General features: G+C 36.6%; 1 protein-coding gene across 1 annotated transcript in view; it reads right to left on the bottom strand.

Annotated features, from left to right (window-relative positions):
• The window catches only part of TLL1 (tolloid like 1), a 200,234-nt gene that overhangs the window by 23,972 nt on the left and 153,627 nt on the right, over nucleotides 1–22,635 (bottom strand). The window contains exons 12-16 of the mRNA XM_073341559.2: nucleotides 22,355–22,500; nucleotides 16,136–16,331; nucleotides 14,930–15,055; nucleotides 11,126–11,286; nucleotides 8,053–8,233 (exon numbers count right to left, since the gene is read on the bottom strand). Coding sequence (XP_073197660.1) covers nucleotides 8,053–8,233; nucleotides 11,126–11,286; nucleotides 14,930–15,055; nucleotides 16,136–16,331; nucleotides 22,355–22,500 — 810 coding nt within the window. The remainder of the gene's footprint in view (nucleotides 1–8,052; nucleotides 8,234–11,125; nucleotides 11,287–14,929; nucleotides 15,056–16,135; nucleotides 16,332–22,354; nucleotides 22,501–22,635) is intronic.

The raw sequence follows: 22,635 nt of genomic DNA, 5'->3' as shown, positions 1-22,635 counted from the left end.
AGCATGCAAAACATCATATTTATTTAAAACCACAAAAATAACTCTAGAGCAAATGATAAATGGAAGCAGTTTAACAACAGGTTGCTACCAGTGATTAATCATTCTATTGTTTAAGAACCTTATTCAAAGAAATGATTATAGCAGCTCCCATGACCATCACCTTTCCTACACAGAAAATCAAACATTGTTTTTTTCTGAAGCAAGGCCATGTTGAATGATTCAGTCGCCTATTTTTCCTTGTGTGCCCACAGCAGCTTGCAATAGGTTGCCCAATTATTCACATGAAGGGCACAAAACTTGTAATAGGAAGTTTTATGCTTAAAAACTTAATATTTAATTTAAAAAAATTCCAAAAAATATCAGTTACCTGTAGCCCCAAGATGGTTTTAAGTTATCCCCTCCCACTCCTCAAGACACGACATTACATCTCTACAACATCTGTTCTGCTACTTATAGAAAATCACCTTGAAACATCCCTCAAGTGACAGCACATGAATACACTCACACACAAGCATTCCTCGCTAAATTTGTGCGCCCTGGAACACGAGGAAAATTTGGATGCTGATTGCTAGTGAAGAGATAAGAATTTATTATTAGAAAAAATGGATGTATGAATGGAATTCAGTGGTTGACTCAGTCTCTCTGATCCCCTAAAATGTATACTTTTCTATGACCATGTTAAACTTGGTGCATAAACCTTTGTTTTCAGAACTCTCCACTCACATTTTGTTATGCATCTACGAACACTTATTAACCATGGCAATCATGCAAGGTTATCCTTTTATCTTGTGTTTCTGAGATTCCCAGACTCCAAAGCCAGACGGGACCATTGTAATCATATAGTTTGATCTCCTACATGACACAGGACAAAGAACTTCCCCAAATAATTCCTAGAGAATATCTTTTAGAAAAACATCCAATCTTGATTTAAAAATTGTCAGTGACGGAAATTCCACTAAGATCCTTGGTAAATTGTTTAAATGGTTAATTATTCTCACTATTAAAAATTTACACTTTATTTCCAGTCTGAATTTGGGTAGCTTCAACTTCCAGCCATTGGATCATTCTATACCCTTCTGGGCTAGATTGAAGAGCCAATTATTAAATATTTGTTCCCCATTTAGATACTTACAAACAGTAATCAAGTCACCCTTACTTAACATTCTCTTTTTTGTTACGCAAATAGATTGAGCTCTTTGATTCTGTCACTGTAAGGTATGTTTTCTAATTCTTTAATCATTCATGTAACTCTTCTCTGAACCCTCTCCAATTTATCAGCGTTCTTCTTGCATTGTGGGCACCAGAAATGGATACACTATTCCAGCAGCAGTCACAACCGTGCCAAATATAGGGGTAAAATAAACTCTCTGCCCCTACTAGAGTTCCTGTTTATGCATCCTAGCATTGCATTACCTCTTTTGGCCACAGCGTGACACTGGAAGTTCATGTTCAGCTGATTATCTACCATGACCTCCAAATCTTTTTCCGAGTCACTGCTTCCCAGGATAGAGTCCCCCATCCTGTAAGTATGGCCTACATTCTTTGTTCCTAGATGTCTACACTTACATTTAGCCATAATCAAAGTCTTGTTTGCTTGAGACCAATTTACCAAGCAATTTGGATTGCTCTGAATCAGTGACCTGTCCTCTTATTTATTTACCACATCCCCAATTTTTATGTCACCTGCAAACTTTATCAGTGATGGTTTTATATTTTCTTCCAAGTCATTGATACAAATGTTAAATAGCATACGGCGAACAACCAATCACTGCGGGACCCACTGGAAACATACCCACTCAATGATAATTGCCCATTTACTATTATATTTTGTGACCTATCAGCCAGGTTTTAATCCATTTAATCTGTGCCATATTAATTTTATATTGTTTTAATTTTTAAAATCAAAATGTCACATGGTACCAAGTCGAACACCTTAGAGAAATCTAAATATATTATTACCTTTATCGGCCAAACTGACAATCTCATAAAAAAAAGATATCAAGTCAGGTTGACAGGACTGATTTCCATAAACCCATGTTGATTTGCATTAATTACATTACCTTCCCTTAATTCTTCATTAATTGAGTCCCAAATTAGCCACTCCATTATCTTACCCACAACTGATGTCAGGCTGGCATGCCTATAATTACCTGTCATCCCATTTACCCTTTTTTAAAACTGGCAGTTGAGATCTGACTGTATGATGCTGAAAGGCTTGTACTGCCACAATTCACTGTGTCTGGATTTTTGGATCAATATCGGCTTAGCAAGAATTGTTTGTGGGATGTGATTGTCATAATTTTGTCCACCAAATTTGACTACATGAGATGTCTCATACAGAAACAGTCAATTTGTTGCTTGGCAATTCATAGGAACATCCTACTGGATCAGATTAATAGGCCATGTAGTCTTGTATTCTGTCTCCACTACTGTCCAGGATCAGCTGCTAAAGAGGAAGGTACAACAAAACACCATAGCAGCCAGTTGTGGGATAAGCTGCCCCCAAGGGAATTTTCCTACCAAAGTCCAATAGTTAGAAATGGCTTTATGCCTTAAATAATGAGTGTTTATATCCCTTCCAAAACTTTTTCAAAAATATATTTACTAGTCTAACTGGATAACTCCACATAAATGTCTAATTTTTTTTTAACTCTGCTCAGCTTTCAGTTATCAGTTAATATGCCATGGCAATGAGTTCCATCATCTAATTATGCATTGTGCAAACAAGTTTTTTTTTTTTATTATTATTTGCTTTGAATTTGCCATCTTTCAAATTCATTGAATGTCCCCTTGTTCTTGCATTTTAAAAAGGGAATAGAAGCTCCGGATCTACTTTTCCCAAACAATTCATTATTTTGTGTACCTTCATCATGATCCTTCTCATTCATCTCCTCTCTAAGGTAACCTGTCCCAATCTTTTCAGTCCTAGAAGGCATTGTGCAGTGTTGCTTTTCCACTTTGCTCATTCCTGGAGGGGAAGAACTCAAAGAAGGTGGCTGTGGATACTTACACATCTTCACCTAAGCATTCCATTAGATCCCATATATTTGTGAAGTGCTTGGTGAGAACAAACGGAATGGTGGTGTCACTGGAATGCTTATGTTTGAAAAGAAGGCATAATGCTGTGTATCTGCCCATTATGTAGTATTATTCAGCTAAGACTGTTGAAACCATTCCAGGCACGACTGAGGTGATGTTCCTGGGTAAGACTAAGTGTTCTGCGGAACCTATTGGCAGTATGTGCATGCCTGTTATTCTGACAGAATGATTAATACCTGTCAGACACATACAAAAGTGTGTGTGTGTGTGTGTGTGTGTGTGTGTGTGGAAGGTCACACTCAAATATTTCTGATGGAGCTCAGTGTTTCCAGATTGTATGGAAAGTTTCCTCAGACATAAACCTACCCCAGTCATACTAGACTTTGTCAGCTCTAAGGTAGACTACTGTAATGTGCTTCTAATTGGACTTCCTTCAAATTTGTTCCATTGACGGGAAATGTTACAGAATATAGTTGCTTGTTTGTTCCTTCAGTTAGCACCTGGGAGTCTCTTACACCCAACTTCTAGCCAAAGGACACAATTAAAGTTGTAATATTAGACTATAAAAACCTTCATAATTTAGGTTGTCTCTTGCCCTGTACTCAACATTTACAATCCGTTGGGGTGGGGTCCACTCACAGAATTTAGGCTCAGCCAGTAATGAGCTAGAAGGTAGGCAAGATTTTCATGGCTGAGGACTCCTGGTTATAAGAACATAAGAACGGCCATACTGGGTCAGACCAAAGGTCCATCAAGCCCAGTATCCTGTCTTCTGACAGTGACCAATGGCAGGTGCCCCAAAGGGAATGAACAGACAGGTTATCATCAGCTGATCCATGCCCTGTCACCCAATCCCAGCTTCTGGCAAACAGAGGCTAGGGACACCATTCCTGCCTATCCTGGATAATAGCTATTGATGGACCTATCTTCCATGAATCTATCTAGCTCCCTTTTGAACCTCATTATAGTATTGGCCTTCACAACACCCTCTGGCAAGGAGTTCCAGAGGTTAACAGTGCATTCCGTGAAAAAAATACTTTCTTGTGTTTGTTTTAAACCTGCTACCTATCAATTTTATTTGGTGGCCCCTTGTTCTTGTATTATGAGAAGGAGTAAATAACACTTCCTTATTTACTTTCTCTATACCACTCATGATTTTATAGACCTCTATCATATCTCCCCTTAGTTGCCTCTTTTCCAAGCTGAAAAGTCCTAGTCTTATTAATCTCTCCTCATATGGAAGCCGTTCCATACCCCTAATCATTTTTTGCCCTTTTCTGAACTTTTTCCAATTCCAATATATCTTTTTTGAGATGGGTCAACCACATCTGCACTCAGTATTCAAGGTGTGGGTGTACCATGGATTTATATAGAGGCAATATGATATTTTCTGTCTGATTATCTATCCTTTTCTTGATGATTCCCAACGTTCTGTTTGCTTTTTTGACTGCCGCTGCACAGTCTTTGGCTAGCTTTCTTCGAATTCTTTTTTGGTCTTTCTAATTATATTTTTACACTTCATTTGCCAGAGTTTATGCTCTTTTCCATCTTCCTCATTAGGATTTATCTTCCACTTTTTAAAGGATGCCTTTTTGCCTCTCACTGCTTCTTTTACTTTGTTGTTTAACCACGGTGGCTGTTTTTTGGTTCTCTTACTATGTTTTTTAAATTGGGGTATACATTTAAGTAGAGCGCCTATATTGTGTCTTTAAAAAGTTTCCACGTAGCTTGCAGGGATTTTACTTTCGGTACTGTATCTTGGTTGTGGAATTCCCTTGCAAAGGAGTCCCAAAATAATCCCTTGGATATCTATAAGAATGTTATATAGGATGGTACCCTTTTTCTTTTTTAAATGTCTTGGCTCTCGCCCCCGTTTTGTTAATCTACTATCTTCTTGCTTAGCATTGTATGTACCTTTTGCTGGTGGGTGGATTGCCATACAGATATTGGGTTTGCCCTTTTGCTAGATTTTTGTGGTGATGACGGGCTGTATAATTAGAATGGTGAAGTTTTTAAGAGGTTATATTCATTCTATTATGATTTTAGTGCAATGCTTAAAGGCCTTCCAATACAACTTTTAAACTGAAAAATAATAATAAATACATGCCTAAATTCTCTAATCTATACATTGTTTAATTGTAAACTTTGCTAAATATAGTCTTGTATTTTTCATAAGGCATAATTAAATGAGGAATTAATGAAGAACATAGGGTCAGGCCAAATGATGATCTAATGTCAACTTTCAGAAGTCAAAATATATGTGCTGAAGATTTCAATACATATACTGCCCTCAATGCCTGGATCAAGAGCACACGTTGTCTATAATGATGGATTTCTAAATCTTACTCCTTTTTTTAGCAGTAATGAGAGAAGAGGGTGACTAACTGCTAGTGCGCTGATAAAGAAAAAACCAAGCTTCTTTTATCTACTTTCAAACTCATTTGAGCATCTTGGATTCAAAAGTTTGACTTAGACTAAAAGATTAGGAGGTGGGTGTTCTGTGATAAAAGGAACAAAAGCAAGTCACATAGAAGAAAACAACTAAATGAAAAAGGATGGGGAAAATGGAACAGAATGGCAAACAGGGTGAAAAGTAAATACAGACAGACTGTGAAAAATGAGCAGGGAGCAGAATGGAAAAGAATTCCAATGAAAAATAAATGCATACTATACAGTGAATATGGAATACCCATGTGGGCCATCCAGTTCTTTTGAAGGGTCAGAGAGAGAGAGAGAGGGAGAGAGAGAGAGAGTTTTCTATCCCCACTATGCAAAACAGGTTTCCCTTTAACCAGAAAAACATTTTGGTTCAGGTTCATCCCTAGTATAAATTCCCTGACTTTAGTGAATTTAATCCAGAGATAAATTTAGCCCTTTAAAAGAATTGTGAGTTTAAATTACCAGGAAAAAATGGTTTGTGAACTAAGTTAGTTTTCAAAACAGAGACCAAAGAAAAATAATAAATAAATAAATTGTCACAGAGGTTGACAAGCCCATCCTTTGAACCCCATGAACAACAACCCTGGTCTCTCCCCACCACACACAGTTGTTCTGAGTTCTTTTTAGTACAAACTATGACTACTAATAGGGTTAACATTCTTTAAACAATTCATCAACACTTAAAATGCAGAAAAAGAGATTGCTTGTTAAACCAACTCTATATTCAATATGTTCATCATCCATAACTTTTGGGCTACAGCTAAAAAGCAGATTACAGTGAATACCAGGGCTATTTTTGCTACCTAGCACCCCTATAAAGGTATCAAAATAATAGGGCTTAACTCAGAAATATGTATACTGTGTACTAATATGTATACTGTGATCTGAAAATGTAGGACTAGATCATGCTAGCCACTAGCCCTTATTTACAGGATAATACACACTGCCTTTAATGGGTAACCCTTCAGCATGTAAATAAGGACCATTCACTCAAGGGTTCCAGGATGGGACCCATACGTTTCATGTGCATAGATATTTAGGTATAAATACATAGTTAACCTTTAAAGCTTTATGACAATAATCTAAAATGGCATTTTACAAGGAAAAGTAACCTTCTGTGACCTTAAAAATGTCATTTACATAAACCAGAAACTGATCTCAATGTCTCTGCCTGCAGAAATGTGATTATCAGCAAATACAATATGTTTAAAGGTTTCAGGAGGTAAAACACGTGTTAATATCTTTGTCTGATATATGGGAAATACAATTTACTTTGCTCTTTCCTCACTGCTAGAATAAACCATCTGAGAAACCATAAAAGAAAACATCAGACTTCCTTTTGGGGCTGCTAAACTTTAAACTTCTTGTCTACGTACATTACAGCTTCTGACAGATATTTTTCCCACTTTGTAAAAGATCTAAGCAACATTACTTACATAATATGCTGGACCATGCTGTTTAACTTTGCTACAAAATGTATCATGCATGCGTCAGTTACTGAAACTATCCAGAGCAGAAACTGCATTTACTTAGGCTTTTACAATATAACATTTAGCCAAAAGCACAATAATAAAGTAAGCTAGTAAAACATTTGTTACATACTAAACTTAAGTATATTTCTAGCTCTCAAGAACTTTAAATTCTTATCAGAAAATGAGAGGGTAAAATTCAACTCCTAGATATAGTAACTGATATTTTTAATTATACAAGAGTGCACAAGAAGAATTCTAGTACTATTAACAGAATGTATTCTGCCACATGGAAACATGGTTATAACAGAGTCCTAAGTGGGTGATTACTAGGGCTGTGATCCTCAAAACATTCGCGTACATGCTTTACTCATATGAATAGTCCCATTAAAGTCAACTATGCACATCCTCAGTTGGTGTAAAATGTCATAGCTCCATAGAAGTCAATGGAACTATGGCAATTTATACCATTTCTGATTTGCCACATGGAAGCTACCCATGTACTTAAAGATAAGCATGTTCCGAGATGTATGCAGAATCAGGGCCTGTTCTTCCACAAACCTTTAAAACATTCAAAATCAGGCAAGAAAGATTCTACAGTATTTAACAAATACCTAGCAAGAGACAAGTCATAAATAATGCAATTTAATAAGAAAAAGAGGTAGTGAAAGCAAAACACAAATGTACTTATATTTTGTAACATATTATTTACATCACATTATGACAGGGATTGTAAACAAAGAAAGAAAGAAACTGGAGTAACAGAAGTCTGTTATGGTAAATTTTGGGCACACTGTGAGGTTTCTCTTCTCTTTTACCTACCAGCCTGTGTATATCTGTAGAATATGTTTCTGGATTGTTAGGGAAAAAAACCCTCCTATTTCACAGATTTCCCACACTATTCATATATTTCAATTCAAGATAACTATTGTTATATTTTATTAACTTATTAAATTGAACCGAAAATTAAAACTGTAATCAAAAGGAGAGAGGCCTTTCACATTCATCGCTGGTGCAATGAAGAACACAACCTGTGAAAAAGATTCACTGCATCTAGATATTCTATACTCAGAGGTATCCATAGTACAGGAGTGATTTTTAATACCTGAAAAGAAGTGAGCCTTGAAGCCTTTCTTTGAGACTGTGTTGTCAGATCTGAACTCAATTCTCATATTGTTGTATTGTGATGTGATAACTTCAGGCACTTCTGTACCACAAAATTTACCATGCAGTTTGGAGTCAGAAGAAAGGCCACTACGAAGCTCCACGTAATCATATTTGCAAACCTAGGAAAGCGAAAGATTTTTGTATTAGCCAAAAATAGATTAAAATTCCATATAAATGCCTCTACACTTAAAATGTAATATCTTCTGTTGATTTATGTTACAAAATTAATATTTTATTGACTTTTCAATATTTAATATTTTTGCATCTTTTCTGATACTCCTTTATAAATGTTTGTTGATTTTGTTTTAATATAATTTTAAACACTACAACATATTTAAGTTCTTAAATGATATGTTTTAAGACAAAGTTCATGCATGAATATGTAGTATCTACATTTTCTACATTTTAAAGTGTTTAATAGCTCAGCCAATTAAATTAAAAAGGAAAAACTCTAAAGACATGAGACAATGTTCACTTTGAAGAATAAAGCCATCTCTGAATCATAAACATTTATGGGTTATGTATGTTTGTGGGTTTGGTTTTAACACCCTATAACCTAAAATATATTACCTTGAATACAGAAATTCTGCAAGCCAAGTCTTTCCCATTCTAAATTTAAGACCACATTATTTTCTTATGAAAGTATAAATCTGCATTGTTAATAGTGTCACTTCCTTCTCAACAGTGGCACTGATATAAATTAGAGGACTAATTTGTGTCATTTTCATTAGGAGGTTTAAAAAAATCACCCCTTATGCAAGGCCTACAACCCAGGATAATACTTTCAGTGCATAATCCCATGTCTATATAAAACCTTCCACCCCAAAAACTTCTAAGCTTCTTAGGCTCAACTATCAATCATTTAATCAAAAATTTTCCAGTTCTATGCAATTAATAGTTTAAGAGAAAACAGTGGCCGGGGGATTCATACAAGGCTTAGATTGTGCATGAAATGAAAGCATGAGTTTTATAAATCACAATCTTTATTTTTTTAAACTACACAAAAATATTATTTTGGCTTTTGTTGCTATCTTTTTATGGACTATAAAAATGATTTCCAATGTTTTGCCATAATGGAGGGAAAGGTTTAAAGTGCTTATAACTACTGGAATCACTTTCACATGTTACCGCTGTGGAATGCAGCTAATTCATAATAACTCCACTTAAATAATATTAAGAGTCTTGCTTAATGTAACAGGCACAAGGAAATGCTGAGTTACAACTGGACGTCTACTTTAACTCACCTGTGTTAAATTCTCATCTTGATACCTGGGATTTTCACATGCTAAGCCTATCAGCATGACTTAAGGTGAATTTTAATGCTTTTGTGGGTTTAAATTAGACATGTAATATTATTCGAATGTAGGCTTAGTGATATAATTTCCGTTATATGGCAGTATATAAAACATTAATAGAAGTACAAGTACATTAAAATTGTATTGATTAGCAAAGATGTATACAAATATATCCAGCTAATTTAAAATTATTTATTCAGCAAAAACAATTTCATGGTTAACTAAGTCTCAAAATAAATAAGTATTTAAATCATTTCTAACATGTGGACTTTTAGTACCCATTTTATGTCTGTATTTTTAGACACTATATAAAATGTATTAGTGGCCTGATATACTATAAGAGTTTCTTCTGGATAACAAAAGTATTGAAATTCACAACTTCTGTTAGTACTATCTTTCTAACATCTATTTTTAGCAACACAAGAGAGGAGAATGGTCTTATGATCAAAACACAGGGCTGAGAGTTAGGAGATCGACAATTTTTCCCCACAATCTGCCAGTCATATGTCCTGTGTGACCTTGGACAACTGACTCAGTTTCCTCATCTGAAAAATGGAGACAAAAATTAGAGCTGGCTAGAAAACAAAGAAGTTTTTGAGGAAAAAAAGTTTCCTTCATTTATTTTTCTTCTAATAATGACATTGCTTTATTTCATAGAGATTTGTGAGGTTTTAGTTATTAATGTGGGGGGGGGACATGATAAAAGTCTTCAAGTAAGTAGAAGGTTGTTATAAAATGGAGGAAGATAATTTTTTCTCCTTATCCACAGAGGACCAGATGAGAAATAATGGGCTTAAATTGCAGCAAGGGAGGCTTAGGTTGGACATTAGGAAACACTTCCTGTCAGGGTAGTTAAGCACTCGAACAAATTACACAGAGAGACTGTGGAATCTCCATCATCAGAGGGTTTTAAGAACAGATTAGACAAATGCCATGTTCTATGGGTATTATCAAGACCATTTAGAGATGATCTAGCCAATAGCTAGTCCTACCTCAGTGCAGACTAGATGACCTATTGAGGTCCCTTTCAGTCCTACATTTCAATGATTCTATGTCTGTAGACTAGACTATTAAGACTGAGATGCTGTATAATTAACTATCTGAAGCCAAGGAACTTAAAAAATAAAAAACAAAAAATCATAGAGTTCATTCCACAATCCAAGTAGGAAGTTTATTTTAATATTCAGACTACATGCTTTTTCTTTACTTATTTCATTCCATAGCTCCTTATTATACTTCCTGTTCCACTCCAAAAGTTACTTTCCTTTCTTAGGATTCTCACCTTGAAATGGTTATAGATGGCTATAATGCTCCATTACTCCTCATTTAACCAAGTTATATATACTCAATACTTTTATTCTCTACACATAATTCAGTTCCTCCAGATTTTTGTCTTGTCTTGAATTCTCTCCAATTAATGGCTCATCCATTTGTTTTGTTTTAGTTTGTTTACAAAAAACCCAGCTGAAGTTCAGCAAAGCATTTCTTTTAATACATATACATTATGATATTCATATCTTTAAAAGAGAGCAAGCCATGCTATGTATGTTTTGAAAGACTCTAGAAACAGTCCCAAACTCAAAGTCAATGAAAACAAGAAGTTCCATGGAAATTTCCAGTATTTGAAGCAGTGGTGTTGTATGAGACAATTGCTATTTTTGAACAATCCTGCAACGGTTGACTAGTTTGTATAATTTTCAGTTCATGGTTACTTACTTCATTCCCTTCTAATTCAAAAAACTCAAACTTCATTGAAATTCTGTATTGAGTGGGAGCAACCACCTGCCACACACAGTTTTTGTTTGGAGGATATTCTTTGGGCCATCCTGGTGTGGTTATAGTCCCATTTAGCTTTGTCAGAAGTCCCCCACAAGCCGCTGTAATGTAAAATGAAAAGGAAGAGCCTCACTTATTTGCAGACTCCCCTGAAACCACATTTTGTTATTAACAGAAACATATTAAGTAAGAGATTCAGCCCTCTCAGACATTATTTGTATTACAGTAGCATCCAGAGATACCAATAACGATCAGGGCTCCATTGTACTATGATACGAACACAAAGAAAGAATAGTCCTTGACTTCAACATCTTACAATCTAATTTAAGACATTTGAGTGCACTGAAACACTACACAACACTTTATCACATTCACCCTTTTTTCTCTCACCCAGTTCCATATACTCCCACAATCCTCCCAGCTCCTGTCTCTTCATCTGTATTTCCCAGGCTCCATGGGATGCATCACTCTCTGCTTCCCTCACCCCTTCTCCTGAACACACTTTGTCCCTGATGCAGAATCTGAAAGGGTGAAAGATTTCAGCTGTCCTTTCAGCATACGTTATATAAATGTGCCTTCTCCTTACCAAAGGGTCTCTTCCCCCAGGGATTTTAATGATCTGAATGATGGGATGGATTGCACCCTCAGGATTTTCGCAGATGACACTAGGCTGGGGGGAGAGGTAGATACACTGGAGGGTAGGAATAGGGTCCAGAGTGACCTAGACAAATTGGAGGATTGGGCCAAAACAAATCTGATGAGGTTCAACAAGGACAAGTGCAGAGTCCTGCACTTCAGATGAAAGAATCCCAAGCACTGCTACAGGCTGGGGACCAACTGGCTAAGTCTTTTCTGCAGAAAAGGACCTGGGAATTACAGTGGATGAGAAGCTAGATATGAGTCAACAGTGTACCCTTGTTGCCAAGAAGGCTAACGGCATACTGGGATGTGTTAAAGTAGGAGTATTGCCAACAGATCGAGGGAAGTGATTATTCCCCTCTATTCAGCAACAGTATGGCCACATCTGGAGTATTGCATCGAGTTCTGGGCCCCTTGCTATAGAAAGAATGTGGACAAATTGGAGCGAGTCCAGCAGAGGGCAACAACAATTTGGGGGATGGGGCAACAACGATTAGGGGGATTTATGAGGAGAGGCTGAGGAAACTGGGCTTATTTAGTCTGAAGAAAAGAAGAGTGAGGGGGGATTTGATAGCAGCCTTCAATTACCTGAAGGGGGGTTCCAAAGAGGATGGAGCTAGGCTGTTCTCAGTGGTGGCAGATGACAGAACAAGGAGCGATGGTCTCAAGTTGCAGTGGGGGAAGTCCAAGTTGGATATTAGGAAAAACTATTTAGCTAGGAAGGTGGTAAAGCACTGGAATGCTAGGGAAGTGGTGGAATCTCCATCCTTAGAGGTTTTTAAGGCCTGGCTTGACAAAGCCCTGCATGGGATGATTTAGTTGGGGTTGGTTCTGCTTTGAGCATGGGGTTGGACTAGATGACCTCCTGAGGTCTCTTCCAACCCTAATCTATGATTCTACGGTGCCCAGGTATTACTCATGTACAAAGGTTACTTTTGTTAAAAATGCAGTTGTTCAAATAATATGGTGAAAAATTCAGAACATATCTGGGAATAAACTATCCAAATTCTGTTCTACACTCTCTCAGTCTTGGCAATATACTGAATACAGACAGTTTCATTGCTTCACCTTTTTTCAGAAGAATTTCTGCTAATCTCATTAGTCATTCATTATTCTCCCGTTTAAAAAATTCAATCACCCAACCAGGCAGCAGAACTTTACCATCTGACCAAATATACACCACAAATAGAAAGGAGTAACTAAATTTTCCGCCTGAGGGCCAAACTCCTATTTCAAAAAAGTCAACTCAAAGGGCATGAGCAATATTTTGAAGGCAGATTCTTTACCTTGCTTCACTCCATTTGTGAAACACAGACATTGCTAAGGGACCAGAAACCACCTATATGTATCCCCGCCCTGCAACCCAGCATGAGGGTATAGAACCAGCATATCAGCTCCTAGTGGTGCAGAAGGTGAGTTGAAAGCTGGATGTTGGCTGGAACATACTGCACTCTGGTTATTTCCATCTGGTTTACAGAGCCTTGGGGACCATGGCCAGTTGGCACAAGTGATACAGATCCCTAAGCTGCTCTAACAAGAATGAGGGAGCTGTAAGTGGCTGTTCATCCTCAAGTTCTCCTTTCTTTCCCCTCTCCTGGATTACCCTGCTTGGCTGTGTCGGGAAGGAGGCAATGGAGTAGCCAGAGTTAGTCTCCTACCTTCTCTGAAATACAGTCAGAGGGGAAGTTGTTGAGAAGGTACATCATGGAAAAGACAGCAACTCTCATCAGAGCTGCTCCTGGATCTGTATGGGAGCACTGGGAGGTAGTTTCTCCTGAACTGTCTGTTTTAGGGGGTTTTCTGCAAGACCTTCCTCTCTTCCCTAGTCTTTACTGATTGAGATAGGCACCCAGACCAAAAAAAAAAACACATTTTTTTACAATTGGATTGGGATACACCTATTCTGGCTTCCGGTATGAGTCAGCAGACAAGTCCTGCATCTCCATGCAGGATCCTGGAACCAGACAATGAGCTATGCATGTTCTCAGTATGCATGTCAATGAGCTATGCATACTGAGAATGTCTCATGCATTTCTAATACTATCTTTAAAATAAAGCTCAAGGAAACTAAATACAAAATACATAATGAATGTTACTGTCATAATTCTGGTTTAATCCCACAATATCGTAGAATTCAGAGATAATACCTACTAACTATATCTAAACAGAACCACGTCACTGGGCAATGTTCTCAGACCACTAACAATACTTAGGCAAAATAGATTAAATAAGGATGGTCTAAAATGTCTCATGTCTGAATTTACTGGTATTTGTGAATTAGCATATGATTATCGCTATTTGAATGACCGTAGTACTGAGCTTCATTTAGTGTGCATATATTCAATGTTATGGGCAACGAGATATCTTAATCCAATCCTAGTTTTGCAATATCTTCCATGTAAGGGCCTTTTTGATTTCTTCAGACGATTATTAAATCTAGTTTCTTTGCTTTTAATAAAAAGCTTTGATATCCGATAATATTTCAAACATGACTTTTTTAAATGAAACGATAAGTAAAAGGACACTTTAAAATAACAGTAGAAACCCATTGCAAATCATTAAATTTTGGCAAATGAGAGAGCAAGTCAACAAATGTAGTTATAAAAACAAGGATAACATATCACAAACTGGTATTTCATTCATTTGACAAGTGAAGCTTAGTTTTAATTACAATACATTGTAGCAATGTATATTTATGTATGTAGTAAATTTATGTCAGATAATTTTATAAGAATAATGAAGTCTTTGAAATATGAGATCTCACTGTGTTGCTATGCTGTTAAATCCTTCCTAATACACACACAGAAAATGCTCTTTTCTGAAGGCAAATTATGTAGTGTATGGATCAGTGAAGTGTGAATAAACAAGGTTCTACTGTATATAATTTTCCAGTTAACTAACAATAAAACTTGAACGGGATAAATTAGTAATTAATACTAAAATGGATAAAGACTATTATAGACAGACATTGTACAGTGGAGGATATTTTTCAAGCTATATGATAATACCTATACTCACTAATGCATAAGCTTTAGTACACAAAACATGGCTTTATAAAATGACATACCTATATTAGGACTTCTTTAAATTAGCAGCATACTGTACCTTCACAACTCTTTTTGTCAGGCCCAAGTTCATAGCCAGGATCACAAGCACACTGATAACTGCCCAAGGTATTCACGCACCGCTGTTCACAGCCCCCCTTGTCAGGTTTGGCACATTCATCTTCCTCTATGAAGACATAAAAGAATGGAAAAGGCATTAATTAAAAGTCTTTATCTTCCTCATCTCTAATTGTTGAACAGATTGATATTATCTGCAGCAAGTGGTGTGCATGCCATTGAACTTGTCTGTATAGCACATCATCTCTACTGACTGGAGCATTTTTAAAATCTTAAAGACCTGAAACCGGGTCAATAAAACGTTATGTTCTTCTTTTTCATTACAATAGCAACTGACAGCTACAGACCTAATTTATAAGCATTTTGTGGCCAGCATACAATGATTTAGGCAGCAGCAATCTAAAGGTTGTGTAAAGTACTGAGAGAATGATTGGAAATCCTCAGCAGGGTCACTTGAAGGGCACTTTTATCTCCAACAGAATGAATTTGTACATTATCCTGAATTCATACTCAAAACCAGATTAACAGAATCCTCAAATCCCAGTTTTCATTCTACTGATATTAAAGGAAACAAGATGCATCAGAAAAAAACGGAATACGGCATTATCTTTGCTAGCCGTGAAACATGCTCATAATATTCATGCTCAAATATGCCTGAGATGTAGTATTTAGCATTTCCTTGCACAGTGGCAAATATGAAGAATATTCTCATTTGAAATAAACACTGACAATTATCTTCTCCTCCCCCATATCTGTACAGAGTGAAAACTGATGGTAAGGGCAGATCATCACTAGCCCTTTGTGGCTGGGCAAGGGAATAAGGGGGAGTAGGTTACCTGTACCATGGGTTCCAGAGGGGAATCCAGGTCCACACAGCTTCTACATCCACACCCTGTGCATTTGTAGTCATTTACATGTGTGCAAAGTCAGTGTAAAAACACTGCCATTTTGATTGGTTAACATTTTACACCCAGTTTGCCTAGGTACTGATGACTGAATGAGAAAGAGGGAGTGAAAGGTAGTGGAAAATCAGGCACCTTGACTCTAATCAGAACAGAAACTAAAATAATATTAATTTTTTATTCTACCAATATTACATCCTTAATGCTCTTTGTAACAGAGCAGACAAACATTGTAATTCTTCTATATTTCAATACTATATGAGAGTCAATCCCCATATAATACATACCTTTAAAAAAGTTAGCAGCAAACCCTGCTTTGTTAACTGTTCCATCAGAAACAAACTTCATCCACAGGGTATTAGAGGTAGATCTAATATCTTCTGGCTTATCATAGCCACAGAAATGGCCAATCAAACGACTATTTTCACTGGTTCCATCTCGGACTTCTAAGTAGTCATAGGCACAGTTGTCATGTCTTTCGATCTGTAAATATACAGCAGTGCTCTGTTTAACCATGGACTAACACATAGCTAAATAAAATTCCTTAGTGTTAAATGGAATAGAAAATGTTCTTTCCTTTGGAAGTCCATATCTATTGTCAAAAAGAGTATAACAACTGTTGGGAGAAAAAAAAAAGATTCTTTATAGGTCTGCATGTTACTACACTCACTTTCATGAACAGAAGCAAAATCTGTTGAGATGTTGAAAAGATACAATAGCTTAATTGCAAAAAAAAATTCTGTCTAAATAGCTACAAAGCAAGGCCCCATGTACTCCACAGTAAGCTTGATCTAAACTCTATGAAAGACCTGGTTTCTGCACAATTTAGTGCAGAAGACTAGCAATGCAGTGGCAGTTTTTGACAAATGAAGTTTAAATTTTATTGAACTGAATATAAAAATGAACTATAATCAGGAAAGTATTATTTTTGTGTTCTTTAATTTGATGTTAAATTCAATTTATTTTATGCTGTCTCTTCATTTTCACTGTGGTGCAAAATTCTGCATTAATGCATTCACCCTGCATAACTACATTCTAGAATTTGATGTGGGAAGCTAGACGTACTGGCAGTGAATAGAGTTTTAGGCACCTAGACGGTGTGGGAGGCAGACTGGAATTACCCACATTTGCTGCTAAAAGGGTGAGCAGTGAAATAATTAATAGTAAAATGTCATCATTACATCTCTGAAGCTGTTAAGTTTCCTGTTTCACTTGGGAGACTCCTGATTTCAGGTGATGTCTCTTGACTATTCCAGGCAGCTGACTGAACCTTTGCCATATAATGGGAGAACCCTAGCTGGACTAGAAATACGTGGGTAGAGCATCTCATCCACACATCCTGCCAGAAGACCTCAGAGCATAGAGACTATTTTGTGTAGGTCTTAGGTTAGAATGCTTCACACTCCCTACCTAGTAGTGTGTGGAGCACCAGTCAGAGTGGGAGTTGCAGCAGAAGGTAAAGCAGCAGCAGGACCTGGAGATGAGCCTTACGATCTTATATGTCAGGAACTGCAGTTATTAGATCTCAGATAGACTCCCAAAGAAAGAGAGAGAGAGACAATCTTCCCCCTAATGCAACCAGAATTCTTACGGCTGCTTTACCTTAGATTACCCCATGGTTTTAGAATTATGGAATACATGGAATCCTGCCTATAAATAAATTAACTAAATCCAGCAGAATAAAATTATATCTCTGAGAAAACCGGTTATACAAATAAATGGCAGGATTTCTGTTTTAAAAGGAAATTTCTTAGATAAGGAGAAGGCTGAAATCAAATCTATTAACAGAACCACCCTTTTAAAAAAATACAAGCAAACTAAATCTCATCCCCAAATGGAATTTTTTGTAATATGGAATTAAACCTATTAATATATTCTATGACAGTTTTGCTGTTCATTCATTGGTTGCTGAAATACTATACCTGCTGTGTATTATGAGCAGAACTAAGAAGCTTTAGCTTAGTACATTAGGATTTCTGATTATTTTATGCTCAGTTTTGTTTATTTCATTTTTTTTAAGAAAAAAAATTGTCCCTCTTTTACAAAACTTGTCCATTTTCTTATCTAAGGCTCCAATACGGCATACACTTAAACATACATGTAATTTTCCCAGTGCAAGCAGTCCCATAAAAATGAGTGGGATTACTCACATGAGTAATGCTACAGGGGCTTTTGTGTTTCCAAGCTCAGGGCCTTAATTAATTACGAGATCCATCTAAACATTTTGATCATGAGTAGCATCAGAACCAGAGTTAGGATGGTGAGTAAGAAATATCATAACAACCTGGGGCACAATTATCGCTGTACTGACTTCAGTAGGAGTTTCAAGTGCACAACTAATGTTGTGGTCATGCATGTGTCTATCTGCGCACCAGTTTTTCAGAGGTTTAGAGAGTAAATTTTAAATGTACTTCACATTCCAATTTTTTGTTCAAGTTATTAAATTGAAAATTTTTTATTGTTAACAATTATAATCTGCAATTCTGCTAGCATTATTGTATTAACAGCAATAGAGTAAAAAGCTATTGCATTCAGACGTAGGGGCTCTTGACCTGTTTCAAAGCCCATTAAAATCAATAAAGGGTCTAACTGTATTATTTTTTGTCCACAGTTCATTTTTACAGGAACATAAGGTCATTCAGAAATTCAATTTTTTTTCTATGATAGAGGAACATTATTCCACTCTATAGGGGAGTTTGGAAAATATTTTTATGGGCCAAATTCAGCTCTAAATTACATGTGCCCAACTCTCATTGAAGTAAAACACAAGAATTTCCTTTCGGAGCATCACCTTTCATTTTTGGCAGAGGAAGAAAGATAAAAATCTATTTTGGGCAGTGGTAAGTTGCTAAACATCTAAGATTATAAAAATCAACCAACTTATAAAGTGTTATTGATTTACACCAAACATTCAAGTAAGGTGATCATTTGACTAATTTATTTTTAGTTCAATACCACTGCAAGTGGTTCCAATACTAATAATCTTCAGAGATTAACCTGAAATATAAACCAGAAGATAAATATAGTGTTTTTGGACAAGCAATAAGTAACTTTAAAACCCTTTGGCAACAAATAAAAAGAACTGGTTTGAACTGTGTTTTCCTTATCTGAGTCTCATATTTTAGGACATTATGGTGTTGTGTTATCTGGCAGCACTGCTATGCAAAGACCTGCTATGCTAAACTACAAAAGTCTGCTATGCTTCCCAGTATAGAGTTTGATCCAACACCTATTTAAAGTAATGGAATGACTCTCACTGGGCCCATAAACCTTGTTTATTGGAGGGTTCAGATGTCATTCTTTCAGATGACATGTGGGTGAAAAACATGCAAATTGTTATTAAATAAATAAAACATATTTTAATTTTTACAGCAAAAAAATGTAGCTGTGTTGGTAGCATCAGCAGCTGAAGGCTCCCGAAGAAAGTCAGGGCAGCATGACAGAACGAGGATGAAGGAAAGCCAGAGAAACCCTCTCGACAGAGGCAGCAGCAGTGGCCAGAATGGGGTCTCCAGGTTTAGGTGAGATTGCTTGAAGTGGCCATGGGGACCCAGAGAAAGTGGTTGGATATGGTCCAAAAGAGGTTACGACAGGTGGGAACTTGGCAGGACACTGACCCATCCTCCCAAACCAACCTATTCTATATTATCTCTTCCCCTCATGCCCAAATAGTGTCTCACAAGATGAGTTAGAGGAGGGTTCTTACCAGATCTAATGGTCTGGTGAGACAAGCAGGCCTCATCTTTATGAGCCACAGCTCAAGTCCAATTCACCTTTCTCATATTTAGGGATGCACAGAACTCCAACTTTCCTTCCCCATCTGGAGGTAACACGACTGGCAGAGCAGTCTAGATTCTTATTTTCAAAATTTTTACTGTCTCAGACAGTTTCTCAGAATTTATTTTTCAGTCCCAGAATAGTCAATAGCCTAGTGGTAGGGCTCTCACCTTAGATGTCGAAAATTCAGGTCCAAATCTTTGCTCTGCATGATTTGGACTAGCAACTTGGGACTCCCACATTGCAAGTGAGTGCCCTACCACTGGGCTATAAAGTCTCTCTCTCTCTCTCTCTCTTCTGACCAAATTATTTATATAAAGTAGAATATCTCCAGCTGGAGAGACACAGAGAGATTGCGAGAGAGACTGATTAAGTGGAGTTAAGGATGCTAATATTTATGCTGCTCTGCCTAAACATCACATAGTCCAATTCCTCTATCAGTGAGCTAAAGAAGAGCAGGTAATCCTACACTCTGCAGAAGCTGCAGTGCCCACAGCAGGCAAAACAAGATGACTCAGTGATAAAGTCTGAAGTTCTTGGCTTTTCTGGGGGTTTAATTATAGACTTGAGGTTATTTATAAAATTATTCCATTGCATTGTGTGCAATCAGAATTTCTGACACATAAAAGCACCTTTCAAAGGACAATCAAATAATTTTCTCACAAACACACTGTAGTAACTTCTGTCTGCCCTTTACTATTTTTGGACACAAGGACTTCTGATTTTTAAATCACTTTTCTGTTTTGCTGGGCAATGCACCAAGTATATAGAAATAAAGTGACACATTTGAACTCATATTTGAGATCATTTTGCTATCGTATTGTTAACTATTTAAGGATATTTGATACCTTTTGTCATTAACAACAGAACATTCCAAAATTTTCTTTTACGGATATATGTGCTGACTACAATAAACCCTTAACGCTCATGAATTAATACATTTGGGGGGAGTGGATTACAGCTCAGCCATAAGTATATCCAATATTGATTACATTTCTTTTTTTTATTTTATCTATTTCTTTGAAATCTTTTCCAAACACTTGCTATCTCTTGAGTTTTCAGCACAAGAGGAGGTAAAGCAAAAGAAGGAGTGACACCAAGTTATCAGTGGCTTAGTAAACTTTGCTGCCAATATAAGCTTAAAGTTGGACATTGCTTGTTTCATTTATATGCAGCAAAGAGATAATCTAATTTTTTGCTATTTCAGAGAAGACAAACTGATTCCTCATAGGTAGTAATAAAAATCAGAACCACTGCTCTATATTTTTGTTAGTATAGCTATTGCAGGAAAGGCATTCCTTGTCCATTAAACAAAGTAATCTTGTTTAACGTCAGATTTCAAAGAGCTGTCCTAATCAATCCTGATCCATTATAACAGACTCTCTGTATTTTGATATAGAAAGGGATTATTAAGAACTACAGAATTACTAAAAATACTGTCCATTTAAAACAATTTTCAACTCTGAGCCAGGACAGTGAAAGCCTAACTAGCATTCAAAATGATCCTTGGGCAGCGGAAGAGCTCATGCCCTTATGTGGTATGGGACATTAATTTAGGACTGACAAAAAGATATGAGACTGCAGGTAACACCTATGAAAGTCTTTTCTAATGTTTATAATATATGGTCATTACTGATGGTAAATGTTGCCACCGAGTCCTGATCTTCTGATAATTCCATGCCAGAACTCCCACTGATTTTCAAGGGTCATACATCACTTAATGGTTGCAAGACCAGGAACAACAGAGATGAAAGAGACAGATGCACAAGGGACTTGGGCACTGCAATGCTAAGAGTCACTTTTAGGCAAATAGGAAATCAAAGGAATACCACTGAGATCCACAAAACCTGAGTTAGGCACCTAAGCTCCCTATAAAATAAATGGAGGGAGATAGAGACTGAAGAATGCAGTCCACAAAAGCCAGCACAATGGGCTGGGAGCCACCTAAAATAGCCCGTAGGAAATGTAGATTGCAGTGGAACCAAAACTGGAATGTAGTCACCTAAATACAAGGCTTAGGCACCTAAATATCTTTGTTAATCTGAGCCATGGTTCCTAAATTCATACTCTAGTGAAATATTTAAACAAAAATTGTAGACAGAATGAGTATTACTAAACTTAGCTGTGAACTTCAAACCAGCACGTATAGTATATATAATGGGTTGTATGAAATATCAATTGCCTGTGTTAGGGACAAGCTTGCTGGCCTGTACCATTCAATAAAAATGTTTATAGAGATCCATTACAGATATGTTAAATTTGAAAAATATGGGCTTTAAGACCATTTTATGAATTTGGCTTTTTAAAAAATACAGTACTTGATTCTGCATAATAAAAACAGAAAATAGTGGTTTCTTTCCAGAAAGGCATTCCTTTTTTGTAGCAATTAGATTGAGAAAAGAAATAACAGCTCTATTATTTAATAGAATCCTAAAGCAGTCTTGCAAAACAGGATTATGCATTTGTCAAAAGAAACTATTGTCAGTATTTAACACATTCCAATTCAAATAGCACAGATAACATAAAACCCCTTTAATCTTCTTGAAAATTTCTGCAACAGGAAAGGTCCCAAGGAAAGGAAACTTCAGCAGTAGACTTTTTTTTCTTTTCTTTTTTTTGTTGGGGGGGGAGAGTTTTCTTTGTTTCTTCATTGGTTTAATGAGGATTCCCTTAAATGGCACTGTCAGTTATCCACTAGATGGTTTGCTGAATCAGTTAAATGGCTTTACCTCAAATGCCTGAAAGGTTAATCCGACATTGTAGTTCTCTGACACTGTTATTTTCCACACACATTCCTTCATTGGTCTGTAGTCATCAGGATAATTAGGAGACTGTATCTGGCCTTCGTTTTTGTGGATCTCACCTCCACAGATTGCTGATGAAAGCATAAAACTCAATCTAAGTATATTTTCAGGACTGACATTTTCCCCTCTTCTTGAACTGTCATATTTTGTGTGGTGATGAAATTATACAAGAAAAAATGTACACACTTTAAAAAGGTCAAATTGCT

The sequence above is a fragment of the Lepidochelys kempii genome, chromosome 4 (genome assembly GCF_965140285.1).
Source record: "Lepidochelys kempii isolate rLepKem1 chromosome 4, rLepKem1.hap1, whole genome shotgun sequence".
Lineage (NCBI taxonomy): Eukaryota > Metazoa > Chordata > Testudines > Cheloniidae > Lepidochelys > Lepidochelys kempii.
This window is presented reverse-complemented; position numbering and strand designations above follow the sequence as displayed.